The sequence below is a fragment of the Rosa rugosa genome, chromosome 7 (genome assembly GCF_958449725.1).
Source record: "Rosa rugosa chromosome 7, drRosRugo1.1, whole genome shotgun sequence".
Taxonomy (NCBI): domain Eukaryota; kingdom Viridiplantae; phylum Streptophyta; class Magnoliopsida; order Rosales; family Rosaceae; genus Rosa; species Rosa rugosa.
The window spans coordinates 35,061,422-35,086,138 of record NC_084826.1 but is presented as its reverse complement, the minus strand read 5'-3'; the positions used below and the strand labels follow the sequence as shown (position 1 = coordinate 35,086,138).

The 24,717-nt window shown below is 38.7% G+C and overlaps 1 protein-coding gene and 1 long non-coding RNA gene across 2 annotated transcripts; both read left to right on the top strand.

Annotated features, from left to right (window-relative positions):
* Positions 1–4,700: 4,700 nt before the first annotated feature.
* Positions 4,701–11,474, top strand: LOC133720048 (probable protein S-acyltransferase 1). The gene is made up of 6 exons (XM_062146240.1): positions 4,701–5,098; positions 5,192–5,371; positions 5,466–5,774; positions 7,780–8,001; positions 9,359–9,861; positions 11,287–11,474. Exons 1-5 carry the CDS (start codon positions 4,985–4,987, stop codon positions 9,818–9,820), a joined length of 1,287 nt encoding a protein of 428 aa, XP_062002224.1. The 5' UTR covers positions 4,701–4,984; the 3' UTR covers positions 9,821–9,861; positions 11,287–11,474.
* Positions 11,475–21,070: 9,596 nt separating this feature from the next.
* LOC133720098 (uncharacterized) lies at positions 21,071–22,553 on the top strand. Its single transcript, XR_009851683.1, has 2 exons — positions 21,071–21,235; positions 22,230–22,553. It is a non-coding gene; the product is annotated as an uncharacterized LOC133720098 (long non-coding RNA).
* Positions 22,554–24,717: the final 2,164 nt, after the last annotated feature.

The following is a 24,717-nucleotide window of genomic DNA, read 5'->3' as shown; positions in this document are numbered from 1 at the left end:
GCTTATGTGAGTTTGTTTAATTAAATTTGCGTTATAGATATCTTTTGTATTTTAATCTTATGTGGTTCGAAACACTTAGGGTTTTGATATGAATGTTGCTAGGTTTAAGAACATGAATCAACTTTTTGTTTTGTGTAAACTTGAATCAAAGTAGTAAAGGTTTTGTACGTACAAAGATCGAATTTAATTGACGAGGATTGCAATTAGGTGGACTTTTCCATACTAAGTTGTACACTTGAGTTGATAGCCTTTCTCTATGTCTAATGCGTTAAACATGTCATGATTGACTAGCTTTCTAGGGTTTGATTACATGTTTGATAGGATTAATCTAGGTGCTTTCGCGTAGGTTAATTAGCATTGAAAAGTAAAATATGGGAAATCATTTACTTTCGAATGTTTCACATGATCAACTCCTTTCTCATGACTTAGATGAACAATATTAGGGTTTGAATCGATTTTAATCATAGTTTCGGTTTTGATCTTTGTTCTCTCATTCCATTCGTGTTTTTATGTTTTTGTGTTTTATTTGTTTTCTTAACTTAGTTAATTTTTCGAAAATCAAAACAAAATCCCCCCTTTTTCGTAAATAATGTTTATACTTGTGAATATCTTTGTGAATATTATACTTTGTTTTAATTTTAATTGTTTAATTGTTTGACAATGACAGGTGTACCCTCAATCCCCGGAATAGAACGATCCCTACTTGCTTATACTACTAATGATATTTATAGGGTTAAATTATGCGCTTGCTCAAAGCGTGTCAGTATACGTTTATGTTTGTTAGACTAAACCAAAATCATTTATGGAGTAATGAGATTTATACCTTCAAATGTCAATCATTTATGCTTCTTAGGCTTGAAATATCTTTCTTTTCTCAGTGAGTGAGTTAGGGTTCTTTGCTTATTGTACGGTGGAGGTAACTTGACATCTTATATGCTTCTCATTGATTAATTGATTTAAAGGTACTGCTCAAATCAATGCTAATTATATTCTTAATATGGAGTAAGTATTTGCAAAATTTGATTTGGTACTGACCGGGCCCAGTGCATCTTTTGTGTGCTGTTATTGATTATTTATGCCATTCAAAAGGACATAAATGTATATATATGACATTGTGTGTTAATGAAATCTATATGGTCTAGTGCTGTCACCACGTTTTTCAAACGGCTCTCTACTCAATGGTGTTCACTAAAGCTACCAAGGTCAAGGCCGGGGGCAATATCATTTCGACGGGGTTGAAGCCAAAATCAAAGCAAGGTATTAAAGGGAGTTGAAAAACTTGTTTATTTACGGATAAGATTATTGCATTATATAAAGTTTGTAATAACTATCTTGTTATTGCATATGTTTGCTAACATGATTTTCAGTGTTGTGTCCTCCTCGGAGGCGGCATACCGAGAGTCTCCGGACTTTAAATGTGTTGTCCTCGGGACGTTAAAGAAACAGTCTCCGGGCTTTAAAAGGGTTGTCCTCGCGACGTTAAACATGCACAGTCTCCGGAATTTAAAAGGGTTGTCCTCGCGACGTTAAACAGGCAGTCTCCGGACTTTAAAAGGGTTGTCCTCGCGACGTTAAACAGGCAGTCTCCGGACTTTAAAAGGGTTGTCCTCGCGACGTTAAACAGGCACAGTCCCCGGACTTTAAAAGAGTTGTCCTCGCGACGTTAAACAGGCACAGTCCCCGGACTTTAAAAGGGTTGTCCTCGCGACGTTAAACAGGCACAGGCCCTTAAAAATGCTGTTTGAATCCTCACCCTTTATCTTAATTTTGCCGTTAACTATTCTTGTGTACGTTTGATAAATTTTGTTTAATTTTTTACTTGACACATGGAGTACGTTGTTGTTGCTATTATCTATCCTTATGGACTAACAATTTATTTCTATTTAAGTATCGATTGTTTTTCCTTCCTGCACTCGGAGCTCGTACGGAAAGGGAAAAAGGGGGCATTATGGGGGTGTAAAATTTTGGCTTTGGGCTCCCACCCATTAAACCAAGCCCACTGATCAAAGCCCAAAAGTGACTAACAACTTGCTAAAGTGAAAGACAGTAAAAACTGATCAGGTGGTGGAGAACGTGCAAACACTACTCCTCCCACTACCAACGTGGAGTGAGGGCCAAGAACCATGAAGTAAGGATCAAGGAATCAATGACTATAAATTGACAAGCTTATGGAGAAAAGTGGGGAGGGGAAAAAGAAGGGTAACAAGTATCAATCCAATTTCTTTAATTTCATTTTATATTCTTCTCGAATTGATATTTACTTGGGCGTCGGAGTATTTTTCTGTTTTGCAGGTTCCTTCTCCCCATAATCGATTGCAAGATGGATGCGTCTAGGCTTCTCGAAGATTGAAGGAGAGAGATTTATGTTGGGTAATCACTCTCCCGAATTTTTATGCACCAACAAGTCTCTGTTGTTCCTCGGTAAGTATGCAGTTCCAAGATAGTCCATTATTATCACTAACTTTCTTGGGGTTAAGATAGGCTCTTTGCCGTTTAACTATTTGGCGGTTCTAATTTTTATTGGGGCTCCAAAGAGTGTCTTTTAAGGCCAATTGCAGACAAGGTGTGCAACAAGTTAAGTTCTTGGAAGGGACGGCTTCTCTCGCAAGCGAGAAGGTTACAACTTATTGAATCGGCTGTTCAGAATCTTTTAATCTATAGTTTTCAAGTCTACCCGTGACCTTGTTCTCTACTCAAGAAAGTGCAAGGTTGGATTCAGAACTTTTTTTGGAGTGGGGATCTGTTGAAAAGTGGAGCTGCTTTGGTTTCATGCATGGGATAGTGTTTGTGTGCCTAAGGACAGTGGGGGTCTGAATCTAAAGAATCTATTTGTCTTGAATCGGGCTTTGCTTCTTAAAAGAGCTTGGGAAATGGTTTCCAAGGCTTCTCCTTCATCTAGGTTCCTTCATGACAGATTTCGTCTTGTTGAAGCGGAGAATTTTAACAAATGATAGGTTGCAGCGGAGAGGGTTTTCCTTATGCTCTCAGTGCCTTCTTTGTGGTCATGGTTGTGAGACTTGGCAACATCTTTTTTGGGATTGCAGGGTTACTTCGAATCTTCGAGGTTGGTGTTTTCAAATGTTCAGGTTGATAATTCCTCCTCAGTCTACATTGCATGGGCTCTTCTCCATGGAGGTTGTTTCTAGACTCACTAACTCCTCTAAGCTGCTCTGACCATGGTGTTTATGGTCTGAGCGGAATCGATTGAAGCATGAAGGGGGGGGGCAAGTTTTCTTTTCAAAGATTAAAGCACTTCTTTGTGGTGTCTTTGAAAGAGTCTGTCGGGCTTGTGTTTGTCTCTTTTACATCCCCTTCTAGTGTCTTTATGTTTGGATTCTTAGGGCTCTCCCAACTTAGACCCACTGCTCCCAAGTTAATTTCACTTGGTTGTTTGGAGGCCTCTGTAGCTCCCTTGGATTAAAGTCAACACGGATGGCTCGTTCCGTGACTTGGAGCATGCAGGGTACAGAGGCATTGTTCGTGATCATGACGGGGCTTTTGTGCATGCCTTTGCAGCCCGAGTTCAGGTCCCCAACACCCTAGATGTAGAAGTTTTGACTTTCTTGGAGGCCATTCATGTGGCAAGGTTAAGAGAATGGCACTTCTTGTGGATTGAAACAGATTTGGCGGTGGTGGTGCGGTTTGTTCAGTCTCCTGCACTGGTGCCTTGGAGATTGCGTACCACGTGGCTAAATAGTTTGGTTTTGGCACGACATTTTAGTCTTCGGGTCACCCATATTTTCCGTGAAGGTAAATGCCCCGGCGGATGTTTTGGCCAATTACGGCGCTTTGAATGATGGGAAGCACACATGGAATGTTCTTCCTCAGTTCCTAGCTCCAACTTTTGGTCGAGACCTTGAAGCACGACCAACTTTCCGCTGTAGGTGACGGGTTCACTAGCTTCTACCACTTGATAGCACTATGGTTTTATGGTCTTTGGTATGGTACTTTCTGGAATGTTCCAGAAATATAATGCTTCTGGGGAAGCTTCTAGAATCTTCTATATGTTTTGTTCTCGTTGTTCTTCTCAAAGGCTTGGATTGGTTTTGTCCCCAAGCCTTTTTTGTAATGTTTTTTTTCATCTAATAAACTTTCAAGGTAGGACAAAGAGCTGGTCTTGACCTTGCTTTAAAAAAATAAAAATAATTTACAGAAGCAACAAAAGAAAACCTCAAATTCAAAAAATTTGCTCCAAAGCGAAAGTTAAACCATTGTAGGGCAATACTTAAAATGCAACACGTATGTACTAACTGTTAGACTAACATGATACAACAATTATGCATGTGGAAAGATAGTATATTTTTATATATATGTTTTTGTCAAAGTCATTTTCAAAATCTTAAGATAACTTAAAGGCTGATGAGGTTGTACCATCGACGCCACTCGAGAACTGGCATCGGGGCTAATCCTCATTTACAGTTGGTTATTGTGTTTCTTTTTTTCCTTTAAAAGGATACTGTCAATTTTACGAAAGAGTAGAGTGTGTATTGTCAGTATTGAGGATGTAGGGTTGTTATTTTGCAGCAAGAAAACAAAAGAAGAGAATGTATAGGTTTATGGTAGGAAGGGTGTAATTGTAAACAAAATATTGGTTTGGTAGCGAAAAAGGCGGTAGAATTTGGAAAGTTGGATTGTGAACGATTGTTCAGAATCCATCCCCCCAAGGGAATTAACGGGTTTGCGGGCAGGGCAGCTGTGTTTCGATCCCTCCCAAACATATCACATTAGACAGATTGTAACAAAAAAAAAAAAAAAACCTCCAAAACAGAGAGAGACGCCGAGCGAGAGAGAGAAAGAGAGGGGAGGAGGATGATGGAGATGTGAATTGAGCATCCATCTCTTCTCTGTGCGTTATCAATCTCATATCATTCGCTTCACCTCTCCCCCCCACACCACCCACCAAAACCAAAATGATTGGTTGATTCATGCAGCGGTGTTTGGGAATCCAAATTCTTCATATCAAAAACAATAAATTTTTATTATTATGATGACCATGTTGGGCAGGAAAAAGAGCCAAGTCTGTGATTCTTCCTCCTCCATTGACGAACCTCCCAAGTCCAACCAAGAAAGGCTCTACCGAGTCTGGAAGGGTAACAATGTAAGGATCAATCTTTTATTTATTTATTTGTTTATTTCATTGATTGAATGCAATTATTTTTTATTCAATGAATTTGACTATGGTGGATGGTAGAAATTCTTATGTGGCGGAAGATTAGTGTTTGGTCACGATGGCGCATCACTGTATCTAACTAGCTTTTTGATCGGATGTCCCGCACTCACATTCTGCATAAGAATGCTTGTTACCATCAAAGGACATGAAGCAGGTTATAGCTATCCCGTATTCACTGCAGGCCTGATTCTCACTGTTTTGGTTGGTAAATTGAATCGAATTCGTTCTTTCTTCCTTTCTTTCTTTCTTTTCTTGCTTCCCTAGTTCAAATATATTCTTACCAATTACTATACAGGATTTTACTTTTCTCTTCCTCACGTCTGGTAGAGATCCTGGTATAATTCCGAGGAATTCAACATCACTTGAATCGGATGAGGCTTCCGATACCTTTACCCCATCAATGGAATGGGTCAATAACAAAGGCTCTAGTATGAAAATTCCCCGAATTAAAGATGTCCCGGTCAATGGCCATACAGTGAAGGTCAAGTTTTGTGATACCTGTTTGTTATATCGCCCACCACGCGCCTCTCATTGTTCCATCTGCAACAACTGTGTTCAGAAGTTTGATCACCACTGTCCATGGGTTGGTCAGTGTATTGGATTAGTAAGTCACTTTACCACTACCAACTATATATACGTAATACATACATACATATAAACTTGCAACTTGCTTACACTTCACTTAATACTCCCCTATTTCATGTGCATTTCATTACATTTCCAAATTCTGGCACTCCTCATTTGCCTTTTTCAGTTGCTAGAATTACTATTTTATGAGTCCCTTGTGTAGAAACCAATTATATTTCTTGCATTTCCATTACAAGCACTGCCTTGCCTTGCAAAAAGGTATTAAGTTTTGTATATAAAAAGTCAACATGATGATAGTGTATTTCAGGTTAATAGGAGAGTGAATAAAACACCAGGTAGGGAGAAGACAATTGTGTCTCAGGGCTTGACACTCGGGAGTAATGTGATGGCATAATGGGTTATTTAAATGTATCGAAACACTTCCTGGACCAAACTTATACATCTTTTATGGTAAAGAATACTATTGAGTTCTAAAAGAATCTGAATGAACCTGGAAGGTTTCAAAAGTCACGTATGAGAACAAATCCCTATGCTCTTTGCAGAAAGCTAATGCCCTTAACCAACAAAAACCCTTACTATAATTTAGATTCAACAAAATGCCTCAAAAAAATCCTAACATCTAAAGAAAACATCTAAGAACCCATATGATCATAAATTTAATACAATGAAACAGAGGACACAAAAACTAAAGCACAACAGCTTTCCAATACACAAATATAGCCTACAAATAACTATCGGAGTTTGATGCCTAAAAGCGAGGCCAAGTACCGAATGCTATCCCACAAGTGGTCTATACCATCATCCCTAGCTCCCTCAAAGGTTCTGTTATTGCTTTCTATCATAGCAGAAGTTCCCAAATCCATAATTTATTTATTTATTTTCTTCCTTCTCCCAATAGAACTTATATCTCATACAACGAGGTTCTTCAAGAAGCTTAAACATCCCATCTGACATTAGCCCTATAACTAATTTCTTCCATAAGGAGGAGCACATGATCTGCAACCTCTTTACACATCAAACACCAATATGGGCATGGGCATTTCAATGGCCTTCTCCTCTGAACAGAATCACAATTCACAAGTATTCATCTTTCCATGAGCAATACTTATCCAAGCTAGTACCGGTTCCTTGAGACTTAGGAGGTACTTTATCTTTGCATATTTGCAAGAAGGGCTAGAAAAGGGAAGATAAGAGTTACTCCTTAATTGTCACAAGAGAAGATACCTGTACGCTCCAGCTTCTACCCTATACGATTCATCCAGCCTAGATGGAACCAAAACTATATTTTCTACAACAGAAATATTGTGAAACCGCAAAAGTCTTTTGAACTGAAGAAAAAGGTTACGGATTGCTGTTCCTCCACCCGATACTATTCCCAAAATATTACATTTTGCTCATTTGCATCCCCAAACCTACAAACGGAAGTGAAATGATGAAGTCTTGAGAATGCTTTTGATTACTAATATGGAGTTTTACTGCATGTAAACTACTTTTAAAGTATCTCTGATATATGTGAACCAATTATAGTTATGTGGTTGACAGCTGAAATTTGTGATCCAAAAGTACTTTACTATGTTATATATGTATGTATATATATTGAACCAAAACCTCCTAAAAGTTTATTTGTCAGTTAATTTTGGATTTATACTGAATTTTTAGGTGCTTCTGTTAATTTATATAGACATTTGTATCCAAGTGATCATATAATATAGACATCTATAAAGGCTCACTTATAAATCAATATAGGTTCACGTAGGTCTAGGATCATCAATATAGGCGCACTTAGACATCAATATAGGCTCACTTGGATATAATTGACTGAAAATTTGTCAAGAGTCCATAATTAAGTGAGCTTATATAGACATCTAAATTTAAGGGAGCATATATGTGCATAAAGTAAATTTAGATGTCTTTGGGTGTTTGACATGGCGAATCAGTTGGTTAAGCGTTTTAATTAGAAGAATTATCTTAGTTTATTATCACCAAACTAAATTACTTTTTTCATATTCTTGTGCTTGCAGCGTAACTATCCATTTTTCATCTTGTTTATTTCATCATCAACCTTGCTCTGCATATATGTCTTTGTGTTTTCCTGGATCAACCTTCTTCAAAAAGGGGGCAATCTATGGAGGGCCATGTCACATGATGTCGTATCAGTTATTCTGATAGTATATTGCTTCATAGCTGTCTGGTTTGTTGGGGGGCTTACAGTTTTCCATGTCTATCTAATCTGCACCAACCAGGTACCCTTTTGCTCTTGTTCATATTTGTGTTCTTAGTATTCATCTGTCGATAATGGAATTTTCTTTTGGTGTATAAACTGAGTGTGATCTCTTTCCTTCTCATGTATAAATCTAAGATGACATATAATTTACTTGTATGTGCATTTGGGTTGGTTGTTTCAATATTGTGTTCCATACATATAAAATGTTGTCCACCAGAATAGGGGGCATGCTTTGAGTTTCTTTTTCTCCTTTTTGATTGGAAGATCAGTTTTGCATTATTTTGCAAAAACTGTATGTCTAATGCATTTACCTGGCTTTAAATAATTGAGCCGTGTGAAAAGGGAATAGTATGATTTATCATAGGTCTAAGTAGATAGCTTAAAAAATGCAGGAGTGAAATAAGATTCCATTACAGATACAAAAGGAGATTTAAAAGATATAGCCTTAGGATTAGACTTAGAAGCTACAGATAAGTTTCATAAGATAAGCTTGGTCTAACCTAGACATTACACATAGTACTGATAATGCTACATCATTTTATAGTATGCCATCATAGTATGGGGAATCTACTAATTAACCAATCTAATGAATTCTGGTTATTTCTTGAGCTAAGTGAAAATGTACTGCTGTTTTCATATGAATGCCACATATGTGTATGTGTGTGTGTGATATATATCCTCCTTGTTCATATTACCACCAGTCCCCTTGTGAACAACTGTCTTCCTTCCACTTAACAGTTCCACCTTTCTAATTATAGTATAGATTTAGGGAAATAAACAGACCCATACTCTGGAAGATGGTTTTGTTTGAAGCATTGATTGATGAGATAGGTTGTCCAGCTTGAGAAAAACAAACCATGTGACTCCATTCCTTGCGAGGATGCCAAGGTCTAAGGGGGTAGATTGTAACACCCTTGCCATTAATGCGTGCACACATTCCTCCCATGTTGATGGCTCCACCACTGTCTTTGCCCACTTGAGCCAGTGAAGGCTGAGGCCTTCTAAGTGGAATGAAGCAAGCTTGATTTTCTAATTACTGCAATTAAACTCAAAATAATTTTTTCACTAAACCTTTGTGCACTGCCGTAGCTAAAAAACTTATGTTCTCATGAGTCGTGAGTAGTGGTAAACCAATGAAACAAATTACATCATCCTAGTTTAGTGTATTGTCCATTTCTAGTTGTATTTTTGTAGTTGAAATTTCATTTTACATTTTATGCCTACTTGAAAATATAGCTCATATGGAATATTCAACTCCGGGTATAGCTTTTACACCTACTTTTTTACATTGCCTAACAGACTAATGTTGAATATCTAGCCAACCTTCCAATCTAGGTATAGATTCTTTTTTAATTTTGACCACTACTTTTTCACAGACAACATATGAGAACTTTCGTTACCGCTATGATAAGAACGAAAACCCGTACACTAAGGGGATACTGGGAAACTTAAAAGAAGTGTTCTGCTCCAGGATTCCACCATCAATGGTAAATTTCCGAGCATGGGTTCTAAAAGATGATGATACTGCAATGGGATCCATCGCTTCAGAGAGTGAAAGAGGCTTCATCAGTTCCAAGGAGAAATTCGACATAGAAATGGGGAACAAGTTTACCAAGGATGGTAATATGATGGTTCCAAGTATATTGCAGAAATTGGACTACACTGGCATTGATGATAACATGAAGAAGAAGAATTTGGATAGTAGTGGTTTCAATGATGATTTAAAAAGGAAGGCATCAGATCAACCGTTTCTTTTTCCTATTGGTCAAGAAATAAAAAATTCAAAGGGGGGTTCTGCAGCTCGAGTTAATTCTGTTAGTGACAAGAGGACACAGTAGTTCCAAATCGTCTTGCATAACTGCTTGTTTTCGAGTGAAAGGTAGTCTTCCTCTTAATCTATATACAAGCTTTTAAATTTTTTGATTATTATGAAGTTATCTTGTATGAGGAAAGTAGAGTGTTTTATTTGTTCATTGTTAACCTCTGTTCTAGTTGCATTTGTTTCTTGTGAATATTTCATTTTTCTTATAACACATTTTAGGGAGAATGTGGTCAGATGTGAGTTGCATTCGGTGCAGATATATGCAAGTAGAAATTAAATGACACTTGATCAAAGCCACACACTATCTGTGATACAGTTAAAATGAATATTATGTTTTAAATATAAGAGCAGGTAGTTGAAAAGGATTATCTGCAGAGAGAGAAAATAGGAAAAAATTATTTTATTTTATTTTGTGGTTAGTTGTTGATTATGATAATGTTCATATATTTAATTGTATATAACTCAAAACGGTATTATGGGAACTTTTGGTAAAAGTTGAGAAACACTCTTCTTTTAAACAAAAGCGTTGTTGTTTCGTTTGCATCAAACCATCGTTATCAGTACCTGTAAAAATGGTTCAACACATTGTAGTGTGGACTTGTGGAAACATTGAATATCAGCAAATATCAGATATGACGTTTTCCTTTTCTTTGCCCCCCTTGGGTTATGGAGACATTTTTCAGTCAAATGTATACACAAATGCTTCCTCTGTTTCAGGATTTTAGTTTGTATGTTATGTTCTTATATTAACATGATAAGTTCAATAGTAATTTGAACAGCCAAAATGGATATATGGAAGGTAGCCTTGTGCTCTCTCTTTTTACATGCTTAGAAAGGGCATCATAGTACATTATTGGATATGAGTTACTTACTAAAATGCTTCGTTACATGTAGCTGGCCTATTTACTTAATATTTGTTGATTCATGGTTGTACATTGAGATGAAATACCAACTTATTGGTAGACAGCACCAATATAGTTTTAAACGGTGGCACTAGTGTGGGATATTGTAACTTGTGGAAAATGTAGAAATGAGAATGTGACCAGTTCCAGTATAGGGCACGATTTGTGTGCCTGACATTTTATTCTGTATTTTGGTTAGTAATAAATGGACTTTTGTTGTTTACGGCTTAGACAAGTATGCACATATGTTAGCACAAGTTTGAGTTCAGATTTTCCAAATTTGGCTAGTCTTACAAGTGATAGAAACATAGAAAGGTCAAACATATCAGTTATAAAATACAGATATTCTGTGCTGATTTTTTCTTCTTTTTTTTGGGTAAAGATCATATGTTGATTAATTGTTTCATTATACATTTATCTAAGTGCTATGAATTTGAAACGCAAGATAAACACAGTTTAAGTAGTACATTTCAACTCAATGCATAGTTGAGTATGGATATGATATGGGTTAACCCCTAGTTAATCTGATCTTTGTACGATAACTGGTTCACCTTACCATGTCTCAATGTTTACTTCTCAGGTTTTGCTGGATAAATTTTTCTCAGTAAATGCTTGTCATATGATAGATTGACTGAACTTGTTGAGTCAATGATCCTAAAATGCTCATTTACTGAGATTAGAGGTGAAATGTGAAGGTCAGTGATGTAATTATAATGGAATCAAGAAAATGAGATTAATTCATTCTAGTGCTCATGTTCTGTTCAAACTCGCCCAAACACCTATCTTTATCCTACTTCATTACTGAAGCTGGAAAACTAGCTGTAATTTGGCACATATAAAAGAATGAAGGTGCTACATTGTGAAATGCTTATGTTACAATGTAGTAACTTCATCTTTTTTATGTGATGGAGTGAGTGTTAATCTATTTCTTAGTGTTTAGGACCTGTTTTAAGTTATCATTCTTTTTTCTTTTGGAGTTGGGGAATGTAGAGTAGCATTCTTAAGGTAATAATTCAATTTAAATTTCTTGTTACATGCAGTCTTTGACATTCTAATAGAAATAGATGCATATACATATACACAGCTGCTATTCCTTTTTGTTTTTGTTTTTTTTTTAATGCTTCTGTTGGAAATAAGAATAGTTTCTTTCTCTTGGAAATAAGAATAGTTTATTTCTTTCCAATTACCTAAAACTCCTGGAATTTGCAATGCTATGCTCATTCTGTAGCTCGTGCTGCTGCACTACCATTGAAACAACCTGTCTATTGGATAGAATCTGGCACTTCTTAGCTGGATAATATTTTATGGAATGATGCATTATTGAATGTTAAATTCAGGGGGGTTACTATCTTTCTCCTTACCTATATTCAAGAAATGAGACACATTCAACCCCATTGTATTACTGCAAGTTATAATTGAAATTTCCCTTCCAATCCAACCAAAAAAAAAATTGCAGTTGCGTTGGGCCGTTGGCCCTTGTTGCAGCCAAAGCTAAGAATATGGAGAGGAGAGAAATGTACTCAAATCCAAATCCAAAGAAACAACAAGCTTTCCGTTCCCTAAACTCAGCAGTTTGATTCAATTATTTATGGGAGTGAAATTTGTACTTATATTATTTATTCTTGTAAGAATTTGAATAAAAAAAATAAAAGGAGTGTGGATTGCAAATTCAGAAGTGTGAATTTCATTCTCCCTTTTTTTTTTTTTTTTTTTTTTTTGACTTTGTCAAGGGGAACCCAAAGGCTTCCTAGGCTTTAGGCTCCCTTCGGCGCATGTGAAATGCTCCAACTGTGCATTGTAGCACAGTGCCTGGCCACTTTGACAGCTTTGGGGTTCGAACCTAGGTTGGGGAGCACACCCAACTAGGCAAGAACCACTAGGCCACTTGCAGTGGTTTCATTCTCCCTTCTTTATATTGAAGAAGAGTTTTCCTATTGGGACCTCAAAATTTACTCACTTGACCTCCTATGCTTTTTACACCTCCTATTAAACTTTTCAAATACTAAACCGGCCTCACTCAAGTTCCTCAAATAACCTCACTCATATATATATAATTTTCAAACAAACTATTATCTTTAAAATAAAAAAAACTTTAGCCATTTCAATTATTTATTTACATGTCCATTCATTAATCAGACAACATAAATCTCTTATCTAATAAAAAGAAATATCATGTTTTTAGCTTTTCTTTTTCTTAATGTTTTTTTTTTCTCTATTTTCTGTACCTCATGATTAATTATTCAATAGTTTTTTAAGTTGTTTTTTAATTTCTAGCTTTTTTTTTTCTTTTGTTCTCCCTCATCAATATGCGTTCAACATGTATGATTAGAAATTTTTATGTCACATGATCTTAAGCATAGTTTTAATTCTTACTAAATATATATAAATGCTTTAATGAGTATGTAGTGAAATTGGAAAATGAAAATAGATAAGGAAAATATTTAAGAATGCAATAATATTATTGAATTGGAAAATATAGCGAAAATAAATATAATGTTCAAGTAAATTCAGATTTTATGTCTGGTCCAAACTCGAGGTTACTTGCTCTACTAGTTGAAATATGGTTAGAATTAGAGATAATCTCGGAGAATCTTAGAGATATCTAATCAATGTATGATTACCTTTCCTTGTACAACTCTGATTCTATGCTTTGTAATCCTCTATATAAATGAAAGCATAGCAATTTATCTCTCAAATCTCGATTCCCTAAAACACGTTATCAGCACGAATCCTTAACCCTGAAACTCTAAAATCGTAGCCTTCAAACCCTAGCAACCATCGCCGCATATATTGAAGCCCCAATCCCAGGAATCCAGAATAGGCGGCTCCACCCCCAGAACCGGCCGGAAAAATACTGAACTGGCCCTCAAAAGAAGCACGACCTCCCCTGCCTGGTTTGCATTCTTCCAGTCCGCCTCCGACAACCATATTTCGCCACCATCAGCGCCTTGATTCCAGATTCCGGGAACCGAAATTTTTTTCCCTGAACCAGCCGTAGTCCCCGAACCGGCCACAAGAACGAGCTGCACCCTTTGAACTGCCGCCTGTCCTCTATCTCTGCCTCAACCCTTTCGTTCCAGCCCACCTAGCTCAAGAGAGAAGGAGGCCCGCAGCCCAGAAGCCCAATTGGCAGAAAAAAAAAGAAAAAAAAAGAGGTAGCAGGCCCACTGACACGTCAGCTCTGGCGACCTTCTGGCAACCTCCGACTACTTTTTTCGGCCAAATTTCGGAGGTAATTTTCCGGCCACCTCCAACGACTATTTCGAGGTAATTTTTACTAAAAGTTCCCATTTTTGAAGTTTTTATTCTTTTTCTCGGGGACTTGCAACCTCCCTTCTTCTACCCCCCTTTCTTTTTCATAGGGGAGACCAAAAAGCCGAACTGTGGGGGTTCGTGCTCACTCAAAGCTTGGAGCTTGTAGAGTCTTCCAAACTTAGAGTTTGTTGAGAAGTTATGATCGACCACAAACACATCATTTTTTCGATCTAATCCAATCCCTCATGGAATCGAATTTCTTGGAAGCGACTATTCTAAAAAATCCATAATTTCTTGGAAGCGACTACGCTCAGAAATTTTTATAGTTTTCGTGGTAGATTTTTTCGCTCCGAAACTAACCCTAATCTTTTGTTGTTTTTCAAGATGAGTAACCTGAACAAGTTGAACTTTGTTCCACTAGAGACAACATGAGCATGATACCACAAGTGAGTCTGTGATGTTCGCCAGCATCTTAAGGCTGATGAGATTCTAGATACGATCCAAGAGCCAAGTCAGAACGTGCTTACTCCTTAACAAGCTGCCGCTTATGAAGATAATAGAGCTACGAGAGAGGCCAATGAAGCTAAAGCCATAATTCTCATGACAAGGCACATGAATGACGCGCTCCAGAATGAGTACCTCAATGAGGAGGACCCTAGAAAGCTATGGGTAGAACTCGAGCAGTGGTTTGGCAACGTTCGTGACTCCATGCTTCCAGATTTAGAAGTGAGATGGTATAGCCTCCGCTTCTATAACTTCAAGTCGGTACTTGACTACAATTCGGAAGCTCTTCGTATCAAGTCTTTGATGGAGTTCTGTGGCAAGACCATCACTGATACAATGTTGATCGAGAAGAATCTCTCTACCTTCTTTGTCTCTGCATTGATGATTGCAAAGAATTATCAGATCGATGTAAATGCAGGACACATCACAAGGTTTCATGAGCTTATTGGCGCCATGAACATAGCTGAGAAGCACAACAATATCCTTGTGAAGAACTATAACTCTAGACCCGTGGGAACCAAGTCTATTCTGGAGTCTAATTATAGTCGCGCCCCCAATAGAGGACGCAAGGAGAGAAACCCTAAGAGTAGGGATAATTCTGGACGTTCTGGTCAATACTCTCACCCCAAAGAGGAAGGTAACCGCCAAGATAGGCGTACACGGAACCGTGGAGGTCAACGTGTGAAGAGAGAGAGAGGCCAAGCCTCTAGCTATGGTAGTGACGCATCTAAGGAAAGAAGTTGTCCTCAACGCGCCCTTAAAGTGCCTCGATCAAGGGAGCCTGACCATAATGATGCTTGTCTTCGATGTGGAGCATCCAGACATTGGGCTAAAGCATGTAGAGTATCCCAGAATGTTGCAGACGTATCGTGAAGCAAGGGAAGCACATTACATGGAGCAAGAAGATCAAGATGACGATCTCGCTTTTAGGGTGGAAGATTTCAAGGGCCAAGAAACTGGCGATTTTGATTAAGTCTTTTTATTTTCCAAGAGATGTAGGAAATTGCCATATTATTTTTGTAGTGAATGTCAATGGTTTAGTCTTTCTTCAAAGTAGGCTCATCCAAAGTAAGTGTGATGTCTAGGAAGGTTTTGAGATTAGTGGTACTTAAGCGTGCCTTGCTCCACCGATATCTCTCTACTCACCTGGTCACATTTTCTTTGGAGTTACCGAAAGAAGTTAGACGAATGCCATTGTTTTGCATTAGCTAGTTTATTGGATTAGATTTTCTTTGGCTAAAGAGACAGTGATGTAATTATGTTTGGCTTATTAATAAAAGTTGAGTTCTTTACATTATGACTCCTTTTTAATTACGAGCTTTTTATTTTTAGGAATAGATTCTGGAGAACTGCAATGTCTTGCGGATAGTGCGACTATACACACCATTCTCCGCCATAGGCAATTATTCTTGGAGATGTTGCCTACATATTCCTCTATGACTACGATGGCTGGGCCATTAGGTTTAGTTCAAGGACATGGAATGGCCCAATTCCTTTTGCCAAATGGCACCTTGATTAATGTCGCAAAAGCTCTCTACGCTCCTAAGGCAAATCAAACCTTATTGAGCTTTAAAGATATCAGAGCTAACAGATTCCATGCGGAAACACATACTGAGAATGGAAAAGAGTTCATTTGCATTACCTCTAATGATTGCGGATGAAAGCACATCTTAGAGAAGCTTATGTGTCAATCTAGTGGACTTTATGTCACTACAATTCGACCTATTGAATCCAATAATGTGATAAGAGAAGATCTCTTGGATTCTGACACATATTGGCTTTGGCATGGCCGACTAGGACATCCTGGTCGTGATATGATGATCTGTATATTAAAGACTTCACACAGACATCCATTCTTTCGAGCAAAACGAAGCAAGAATCAAAGATTGATTCCCTGACTTAGTGTGACCGCCGCTGCAGCCGCCTCTGTCCCCCTTGACAACACCATAAATGGCTTTCTCCATGGCCATGGCACCATGGATGCCACTTCCCATGGTTCCAAAGCCATGATGGGTGATGTAGTCACAAATTTTGCTTCGAATAGCGCTTCAGACGCTCAGGCCCAACCAAAATCCTCATTGGTTGCTTCTAAGGCCCCTCGCTCATTTTGCAAAGCCTGTTCCTTAGGGATATTAGGACCGAGACCGTTCTACGTAAAGGATCCAAAAAGACTCATTCCGTTCTTACAGAGAATCCAAGGGGATATCTGTGGACCAATTCAACCATCTTGCGGACCTTTTAAATACTTTATGGTATTGGTTGATGTGTCGACACGCTGGTCATATGTCGCGCTGTTATCTACTCGAAATGCTGCATATGCTAAACTCCTAGCCCAAATTATCTGTCTACAGGCTCACTACCCGAACCATCCGATTAAGTCAATTCGACTTGATAATGCTGGAGAGTTTACATTGAAAACGTTCGATGACTATTGCATGTCACTGGGGATTGACGTAGAGCATCCAGTTCCTCATGTCCATAACCAAAATGGTCTTGTGGAAGCCGTTATCAAACGACTACAAATGATAGCACGAACATTGGTTATGCACACCAATCTCCTTATTTTCGCTTGGGGATATGCAACATTGCACGCAGCGACGCTAATTCGTCTACAACCCACTGCCACCCAACCGTATTCTGCGTTACAGCTAGTGACTGGGTACGAGCCAGATATCTCGCACTTACGCATTTTTGGGTGTGCCATTTATGTGCCTATTACACCTCCACAGTGTACTAAGATAGGTCCACAGAGACGAATGAGCATATATGTTGGATATGAATCTCCAACTATCGTCTGCTACCTTGAACCTTTGACAAATGATCTCTTTACCGCTAGATTTGCGGATTGTCACTTTGATGAGACAGTCTTCCTGTCGTTCGAGGGAGATAAGAACACATATGTTCAACATGAATGACAGGAATTATCGTGGTCTGTCCCCACTATGTCTCATCTCGATCCCCGTACCGCACAGTCCAAACTTGAAGTGTGACTATCGAGCTCCAGAATGTAGCAGACACTCTGCCTGATGCATTTTCTGATGTTGCTAAACTGATGAGATCACATATACCTGCTGCAAACGTGCCTGCAAGGATTGACGTCCCAAATACTGGACGTAACGCCGCTCCTGAGGTACCAAGAGATGGCGCCACTGCCCATATTGGCAATGATGTGGCGTCTATGGCCACAGGTCCCGCAAGAAAGTGCGGTAGGTCGATTGGTTTGAAGGATACTCGCCCTAAAAAGAGGACGAATGAGGCACAAACAAATCCTTTGATCATCGATACTCAGAATCCGTCCCATGAGAATGTTCCGGATTATGGTTATGTCCAAGTGACATCATTGGGGGACACCTCAATGTCAGAGCCTATCCCTGAGAACGTAGAGATCTCTGTAAACTACACTAGTGTACATGGGACGTGGGAATGAAACTCCATCATCATTGATGATGTATTCACGTACTCTGTAGCGCGTGAGATTATTGAGACTGATGACATTGAACCACGCTCTATTGGTGAATGCCAACGTTGAGCTGATTGGCCAAAATGGAAAGATGCAATCCAGGCAGAACTTAATTCTCTAGCGAAGATAGGTATTTGGGCAAGTTGTGCCAATACCGCCCAACACCAAACCAGTTGGTCATAAATGGGTATTCGTTAGAAAGCGTATTGAGAGAAACAAGATTGTAAGGTACAAAGCTTGCCTTGTGGCGCAAGGCTTCTCACAACGCCTTGGAATCGACTACGAGGAGATATATTCTCCCGTAATGGATGTTATTACGTTCCGCTACCTTGTTAATTTGGTAGTTTCTGAAAAACTGAACATGTAGCTCATGGATGTGGTTACTGCTATCTATATGGGATCTAGATAAAGAGATTTACATGAAGGTTCCAGATGGACTTCAATTACCCAAGTCAAGTGGCTCTAAACCACGGAGCGCGTTTACAATAAGGTTGAAACGCTCACTATATGGATTAAAGCCATCCGGACGGATGTGGTATAACCGTCTAAGTGACTACTTGATTGGGATGAGATATGTTAACAATGACCTATGCCCATGTGTGTTAAAAAAAAAGAACAAGTTCCGGATTTGCAATAGTAGCGGTGTATGTCGATGACATGAACATAATTGGCACCCTTAAAGAATTAAGGGAAACCGCTGAACACTTGAAATCCGAGTTTGAGATGAAAGATCTTGGGAAAACACGGTTTTGCCTCGGTTTGGAACTTGAGCACCGTGAAGATGGTATTCTGATTCACCAATAAGCTTATACCCAAAAGATGCTTAGGCATTTCAATTCTGATAAAGTTAAGCCTTCAAGCACCCCAATGGTCGTCCGTAGTCTTGATCCAAAGTAGAATCCATTTAGTCCAAAAGATGACGACGAAGATGTGCTAGAGGCAGAAGTGCCCTACCTAAGTGCAATAGGCGCATTGTTGTACTTAGCTCAATGCACATGACCAGACATCTCTTTCGTTGTGAACTTGTTAGCTAGATATAGCTTTACGCCAATACGACGCCATTGGACTAGTGTTAAAGATATCATTGGACTAGTGTTAAAGATATCATTCGACACCTAAGTGGTACGATTGATATGGGCTTGTTCTATCCCTACAGAGAGACGATGGATTCGGACCCATCATATGCCAGGAACGCCACTAACAGTGGTCTGCGTTCTCTTTCCCCATCCCAAAACGACGTAAGTGTTTTGGAAGGTTTTGCTGATGCTAGGTACCTCTCTGACCCACACAAAGGTCGTTCCCAAACTGGTTATGTATTCACCATGGGTAAGAATGCGATATCTTGGAGGTCTACTAAACAGACACTAGTCATTACTTCTTAGAACCATGCAGAGATTATTGCTCTTCATGAAGCAGTTCGTGAATGTATATGGCTTAGATCCATAGTTACGCATGTTTGAAGCGATTGTGATCTGAAGTCTACCACAGATGAGCCTACCAGCATTTATGAGGATAATGCTGCTTGAATTGAACAAATGAAGCAAGGCTACATCAAAAGCGACAATTCCAAGCACATATCGCCCAAGTTCTTCTACAATCAGCAACAACAGAAGCTCCTAAAGATCAGAGTGAACTAGGTTCGATCTGAGCACAATGTTGCAGACTTGTTTACTAAGTCATTGCCCAAATCCACGTTCGAGAAACATGTTGCAAGCATTGGCTTGCGGAAGTTACCGAACTCCCATGATCGTAGTCATCTGGGGGAGACGCAGACATCAGGGGGAGATGTCTACATGTGGATCGAAACGTGAAGGGTGTGTTGCTTCTTTTTCCCTTCGACCAAGGTTATTTTTGTCCCACAGGGTTTTTGTTACTCGGCAAGGTTTTTAATGAGGCAACGAGAGGAACACCACATTTGGGCGACACAAGGGGGAGTGTTCAAGTAAATCCAGATTTTGTGTCTGGCCCAAACTCGAGGTTACTTGCTCTAGTTGAAATAGGGTTAGAATTATAGATAATCTCGGAGAATCTTAGAGATATCCAATCAATGTGTTACGTCCCGAACCCAAATTTACCCGTTTACTAGTCATTTGGACGGTAAACGACCTTTACTTTCACTTTTACTTTCGGTTTAGTACTTTTAGTGGCCCTAAAAGTCGACTTTTTGTTCGGGTCAAAATTTGAGAAAATGTTCTTCATGGAAGTTGTAGGGGACGTTAAACCGAGCGCGTGGATATGTGGTACGTAAAAATCGGAGCTCGTATGCGAAAGTTATAAGCGAAATAGTAAAGTTACTGTTCATGGTTACTGTTCATGGTAAGTTTCTATAAATAGCCAATTTACTGTGGTAAGTTTCCATTTTTGGAAACTTACCGGCTCTCTCTCTCTCTTCTCCCCCGACCCTTTCTCCTCTTCGGCCCGATTTCTTCTTCCTCCGGTTTCTTCCTTCTCCGGCCGACCCACGACGGAATCCGGGCACCGGCAGGCTCGCCTCCTCTCCCTTGTCACGCCTGGGGTGGTGTTTTGCGGTGGCTCGACCGGTGGAGCTCGGAATTGAGCCGTGAAGTCCACTGTAGTAGTTGGAGAGTTTCGTCGATTTCCGGCGATTCCGGCCGTTTCCGGCCACGAAATTGGCATCGAAGGTTCGGTTTTCATCACTGATCATTTCCCCTATGGCCTTGTGTCACGATTTGTTGTGTAAATGTCGAATTGATGAATTGAAATTTTAGGGTTCTTGAGGAATTTCTGGGCTTGTGTTCACCGGCCGAAATGGAGCTCTTTCAGGTAAAATTGGCACTTGTTGTAGTTGAATGAATGGTTGAGTGTGTTGAGTAGATGCTACTGTCCAAGTTTGGTGGCCATCGGAGGTGGTGGCCGCCGGCGCGTGGGGCCCACGCGCCGCCACTGTTGGTGGCGCGTGGAGGTGTGTTGAGCAGTGATTTAATTCCAGTTTTTAGTCCATTAAATTGTATATATGTTGTAGAGCTTGTATATGAAGTTTGGTGAATTTTGGAGGAGTTTGGAATTGTTTGTGATTTTTCGAAGTTCGGTGTTTTGTGATGGAATTGTTGGAAATCCGGCCGTCGGATTTTCCTCGTTTTCGTTGTGGAATATGTTGATTGAGGAATTGGTGTTGTGGAAGAGATTTGGGTTGAATTTGAGAAGTAGTGAAGATAGGGATTTTCGGGTTTCGTTTAGGTTCGTAATTATTTATTCGAATTGTCGTTTATGGAAATGTACTTGTGAACAGGACGTTGTTGCGAGCTATGGCTAGATGAAGGAACTCGTTTGTGTGGTCGCCAATAGTACTGTGAGTGGACGTTTGTTTTTGAATATTGATGCATGCATTTATTTTTCGAATTAATGTTTTATTAATTATCATATTATTTTAGTTTCGGATATGATTTCGGTTTTGGAATATTGCTTGGATTTTCCATCATGATTTTTGGAACGTGAGTTTTATCCGCTCGGATTTGAACTTGTGATTTAAGTGATTTTCGACGAATTATTTTCCGAGGTGATTTCCGGAAATTTATAATACATTTCTTTTCGTCGATATTGAGAATTTTGAATATTTTTCGAAATGGGATTTCGATGGAATTTGGCATTTGGAATGTCTTGTTGATGATTTCAGATTTGGTTTATGATTTCGAGAATATTTTTGGCGTGCGGGGTCACGTCATTGGCATATGTATTTTCTCGTGAGATGATGGGGAAGCCTTATTGATTTTCGAGTTTTCAGATGGATTTTAACCCACCATACCTGGGTCGTTATATTTATTGCTAGCTAGCCTATTAGTACTCCTCCCTGCTTACTATGTGTTTGTGGGTGAGTAAGAGCAGAGCATGGGATGCTCCAGAGTGTGGGACACTCCGACCCGAGCCTGGGAGGCTCCCTTCTTGTATGGTGATAACTTCTTCCCCATACTTTTTCGTGACTTGACTAGCGGGGCTAGTCCGTTATTTTCGTAACCAGCGGGGCTGGTATGTTTTCACGAGAATTGTGGATTTCGATGTTATCGTAACCAGCGGGGCTGGTCTTATTTTCTTGAGAAACGAGATTTCGGTTTACGATACATGATTTTCGAATGTTTTGACTAGCGAGGCTAGTCGGTTTATCGTTTTGAAATCCTTGGATTTAAAGCTAAATGTGTTTTTCTTAAATGTTGCATGCATCGTGTTTTTAAAAGGAATAAGTGTGGGAAAGTATGAAATCCTTTTTCTTTTAAATTGTTTATTTTTGTCCACTCACTCTAACGTTTTTCGTGTACTTTTCCCTGGGCCCTTCGGTTTCAAATGCCCAGTTTGCAGGCGCTATTAGTTGAGGTCGGGCGTACATGGTTCGAGGCATAGTTGATGAATTGCTTCCGCACTTCTTTGTTTGGCTCTGACCTATCGTGGGTTACTGTTTTGGGTAGTCCACTTTAGTGGTGACTCGACCAGTTCCCGGTAGAGTTATCTCTAAGGTGGGCCCCGCAGGGCCACCTCGGATTTCAGGGCGAAATTCGGGGCGGGTCCTGTCACAATGTATGATTACCTTTCCTTGTACAAATCTGATTCTATGCCTTGTAATCCTCTATATAAAGAGACCCTATTATCAATGAAAGCACAACAATTTCTCTCTCAAATCTCGATTCCCTAAAACATATAATATTTTTTGGTATAATTATTGTCCTTAATAGTCATTTTATAGGAGATTATATATGTCATTTAATAATTCATAATAAAGTGAGGTCAAGTGATCAAATTTAGAGGTCCCAATAGAAACACTCATTGAAGAAATCTAGTGAAAAATAAATATTGTTATGAATCCATATATTGAGTGAAGAAAAGGTGAATATCTACTTTCATCACATGCTCTCTTAGAACCATCTTTATGAGGCTGCTTTTGCTTCTTTGCATGATATTGTGCTCAGAAGTTTATTTTACTAGTTGTCTTAAAATTATTAGATATGACAATGCTTGGTTAAGAGGTTCATTAATGTCAAAATTTGATACGCTAAAAACAAGCGCGCAATTTAACCCGGAAAAATGTCATCGTTAGTATGCGGTAAATAGGGATCGTTCAAACCGGGGATTGAGGGTACACCTGTAATTGTAAAACAAATAAAGAATTATTATAAGCATAATTTACAAAAATAAAACAAGAATATATACAAGTTAACGAAAAAGGTGGGTTTAGGATAAAGCAATCGAAAATTGAAAAGAAATAACACAAACATATAAAAAATATATACAAGATGGGGTGGACGTTAGGTACAAAGATTAAAACCAAATTCATATGATCGAATTCAATTATAATTCCTATAGTTGATCATCTAAGTCATGAGAGAGAAGTTGATCATGTGAAACGTTAAAAGCAAACGATTTCCCATTTTTTATTTTCCTTAATTAATCATTCTAAGTGAAAGCACCTAAATAACATGCAATCAAAGTCTAAAAAGTTAGCTAATCAAGACATGTTCAACGCTATAAGCATACAGAAAGGATATCAACTTGAGTGCACAACCTAGTATGAATAAGTTCATCTGCTTGCAATCCTCTTCAATTGATTTCGACTTTTGTCCAAAGCCTTTACTACTTATGATTTAGGTTTACAAAACTATTACGTGAATTGTTTACCTAAATCTAGCTCCAATTACATGCATATATCCTAAGTTGGCCACCAAAGAACACATACATATAAAAGTTTTCTATAATCCAAAATCAATCAAGCTATCTCACATAAGCAACATAGAAATCAACATATAGAAATCACAACTTTATTTCAAAACATATAAACGGGCTTTAAACTTTGCCCTTAACATTATGTTAACTAGCTAGAATTCATAACTCTACGAATCAAACAAAGGAAAACAAAAGAAAGTATGAAATACATCGTGAAAGATGAATGACAAAGCCTTGAGACGAAGAACTTGAAGATCCTTGAAAGCAAGCAATCTTCTAGGGACGACACAAGGGTGGATGACGGCTAGAATCTTGATGTATTGCATGACTTCTCCTCCTCCTTGGTTGAGACGCAGAGCTTTTGAAGACTAGAGAATGGAGAGAATTTTTCTGATGTTGAAAAGAATGAAAGAATTGATGTGTGAAGTGGTCTAAAGCATGAGGCTATATATAGGGGACGGCTCAAGGTTCTGGATTCTTCTTTTATTTTCCTAGGAATTATCTGCTCATGTCACACAGCTTCAACCAATCAATTAATGCCACGTTAGCTTTGCTATGTCATCCAACCAATGAGAAGCCTCCAATTTAACACCTTGATTTAAGGGAGATTATATTTTTGCTTAATTTAAATAAATAATTTCTGATTTATCTCATCAATTTCGGCCAAGAATGAATGTGGACATCAAGGAATGTATCTGGACCTATTTTCAACCTTTCTGCTTGTTGTAATCCCTTGAAATTCTCCAGGAATGTATCTGGACATATTTTTAGTCCCAAAACGTCACTTTTTATACCCCCTTATATATCTCACGGCAAAAACAATCATTTCACTTAAAATTCACTCCTTTTGTGTCCAAGAAACCCTAGTATACTTAGGTCTCTTTATTTGCCGAAATTCACAAGTGTTCTAGAAGAATCTTGAGCTCTCTTGAGTCTTCTTCAAGCCACATGGTGTCCTAGTGCCTTCAGGACTCCTCTCTTTTAGCAATTTTTCTTCATTTTTTTTTCCGTGCTTCCTAGTTGACTCAGGAGTCTTGCTTTGACAAAGTTTCCTATTTTGAACAGGATTTCCTGGTTGGACCAGGAAAACTTCATTTCAGCTCAATTTTGCAGCCCTTGTGTCTT

Excerpts from the sequence above, each read along its gene's own strand:
- LOC133720048 (XM_062146240.1), top strand. The coding sequence starts at position 4,985 with ATGATGACCATGTTGGGCAGGAAAAAGAGCCAAGTCTGTGATTCTTCC. Across the intron at positions 5,099-5,191 it reads GAGTCTGGAAGGGTAACAAT|AAATTCTTATGTGGCGGAAG; the intron begins GTAAGGATCAAT and ends GGTGGATGGTAG. Across the intron at positions 8,002-9,358 it reads ATCTAATCTGCACCAACCAG|ACAACATATGAGAACTTTCG; the intron begins GTACCCTTTTGC and ends ACTTTTTCACAG.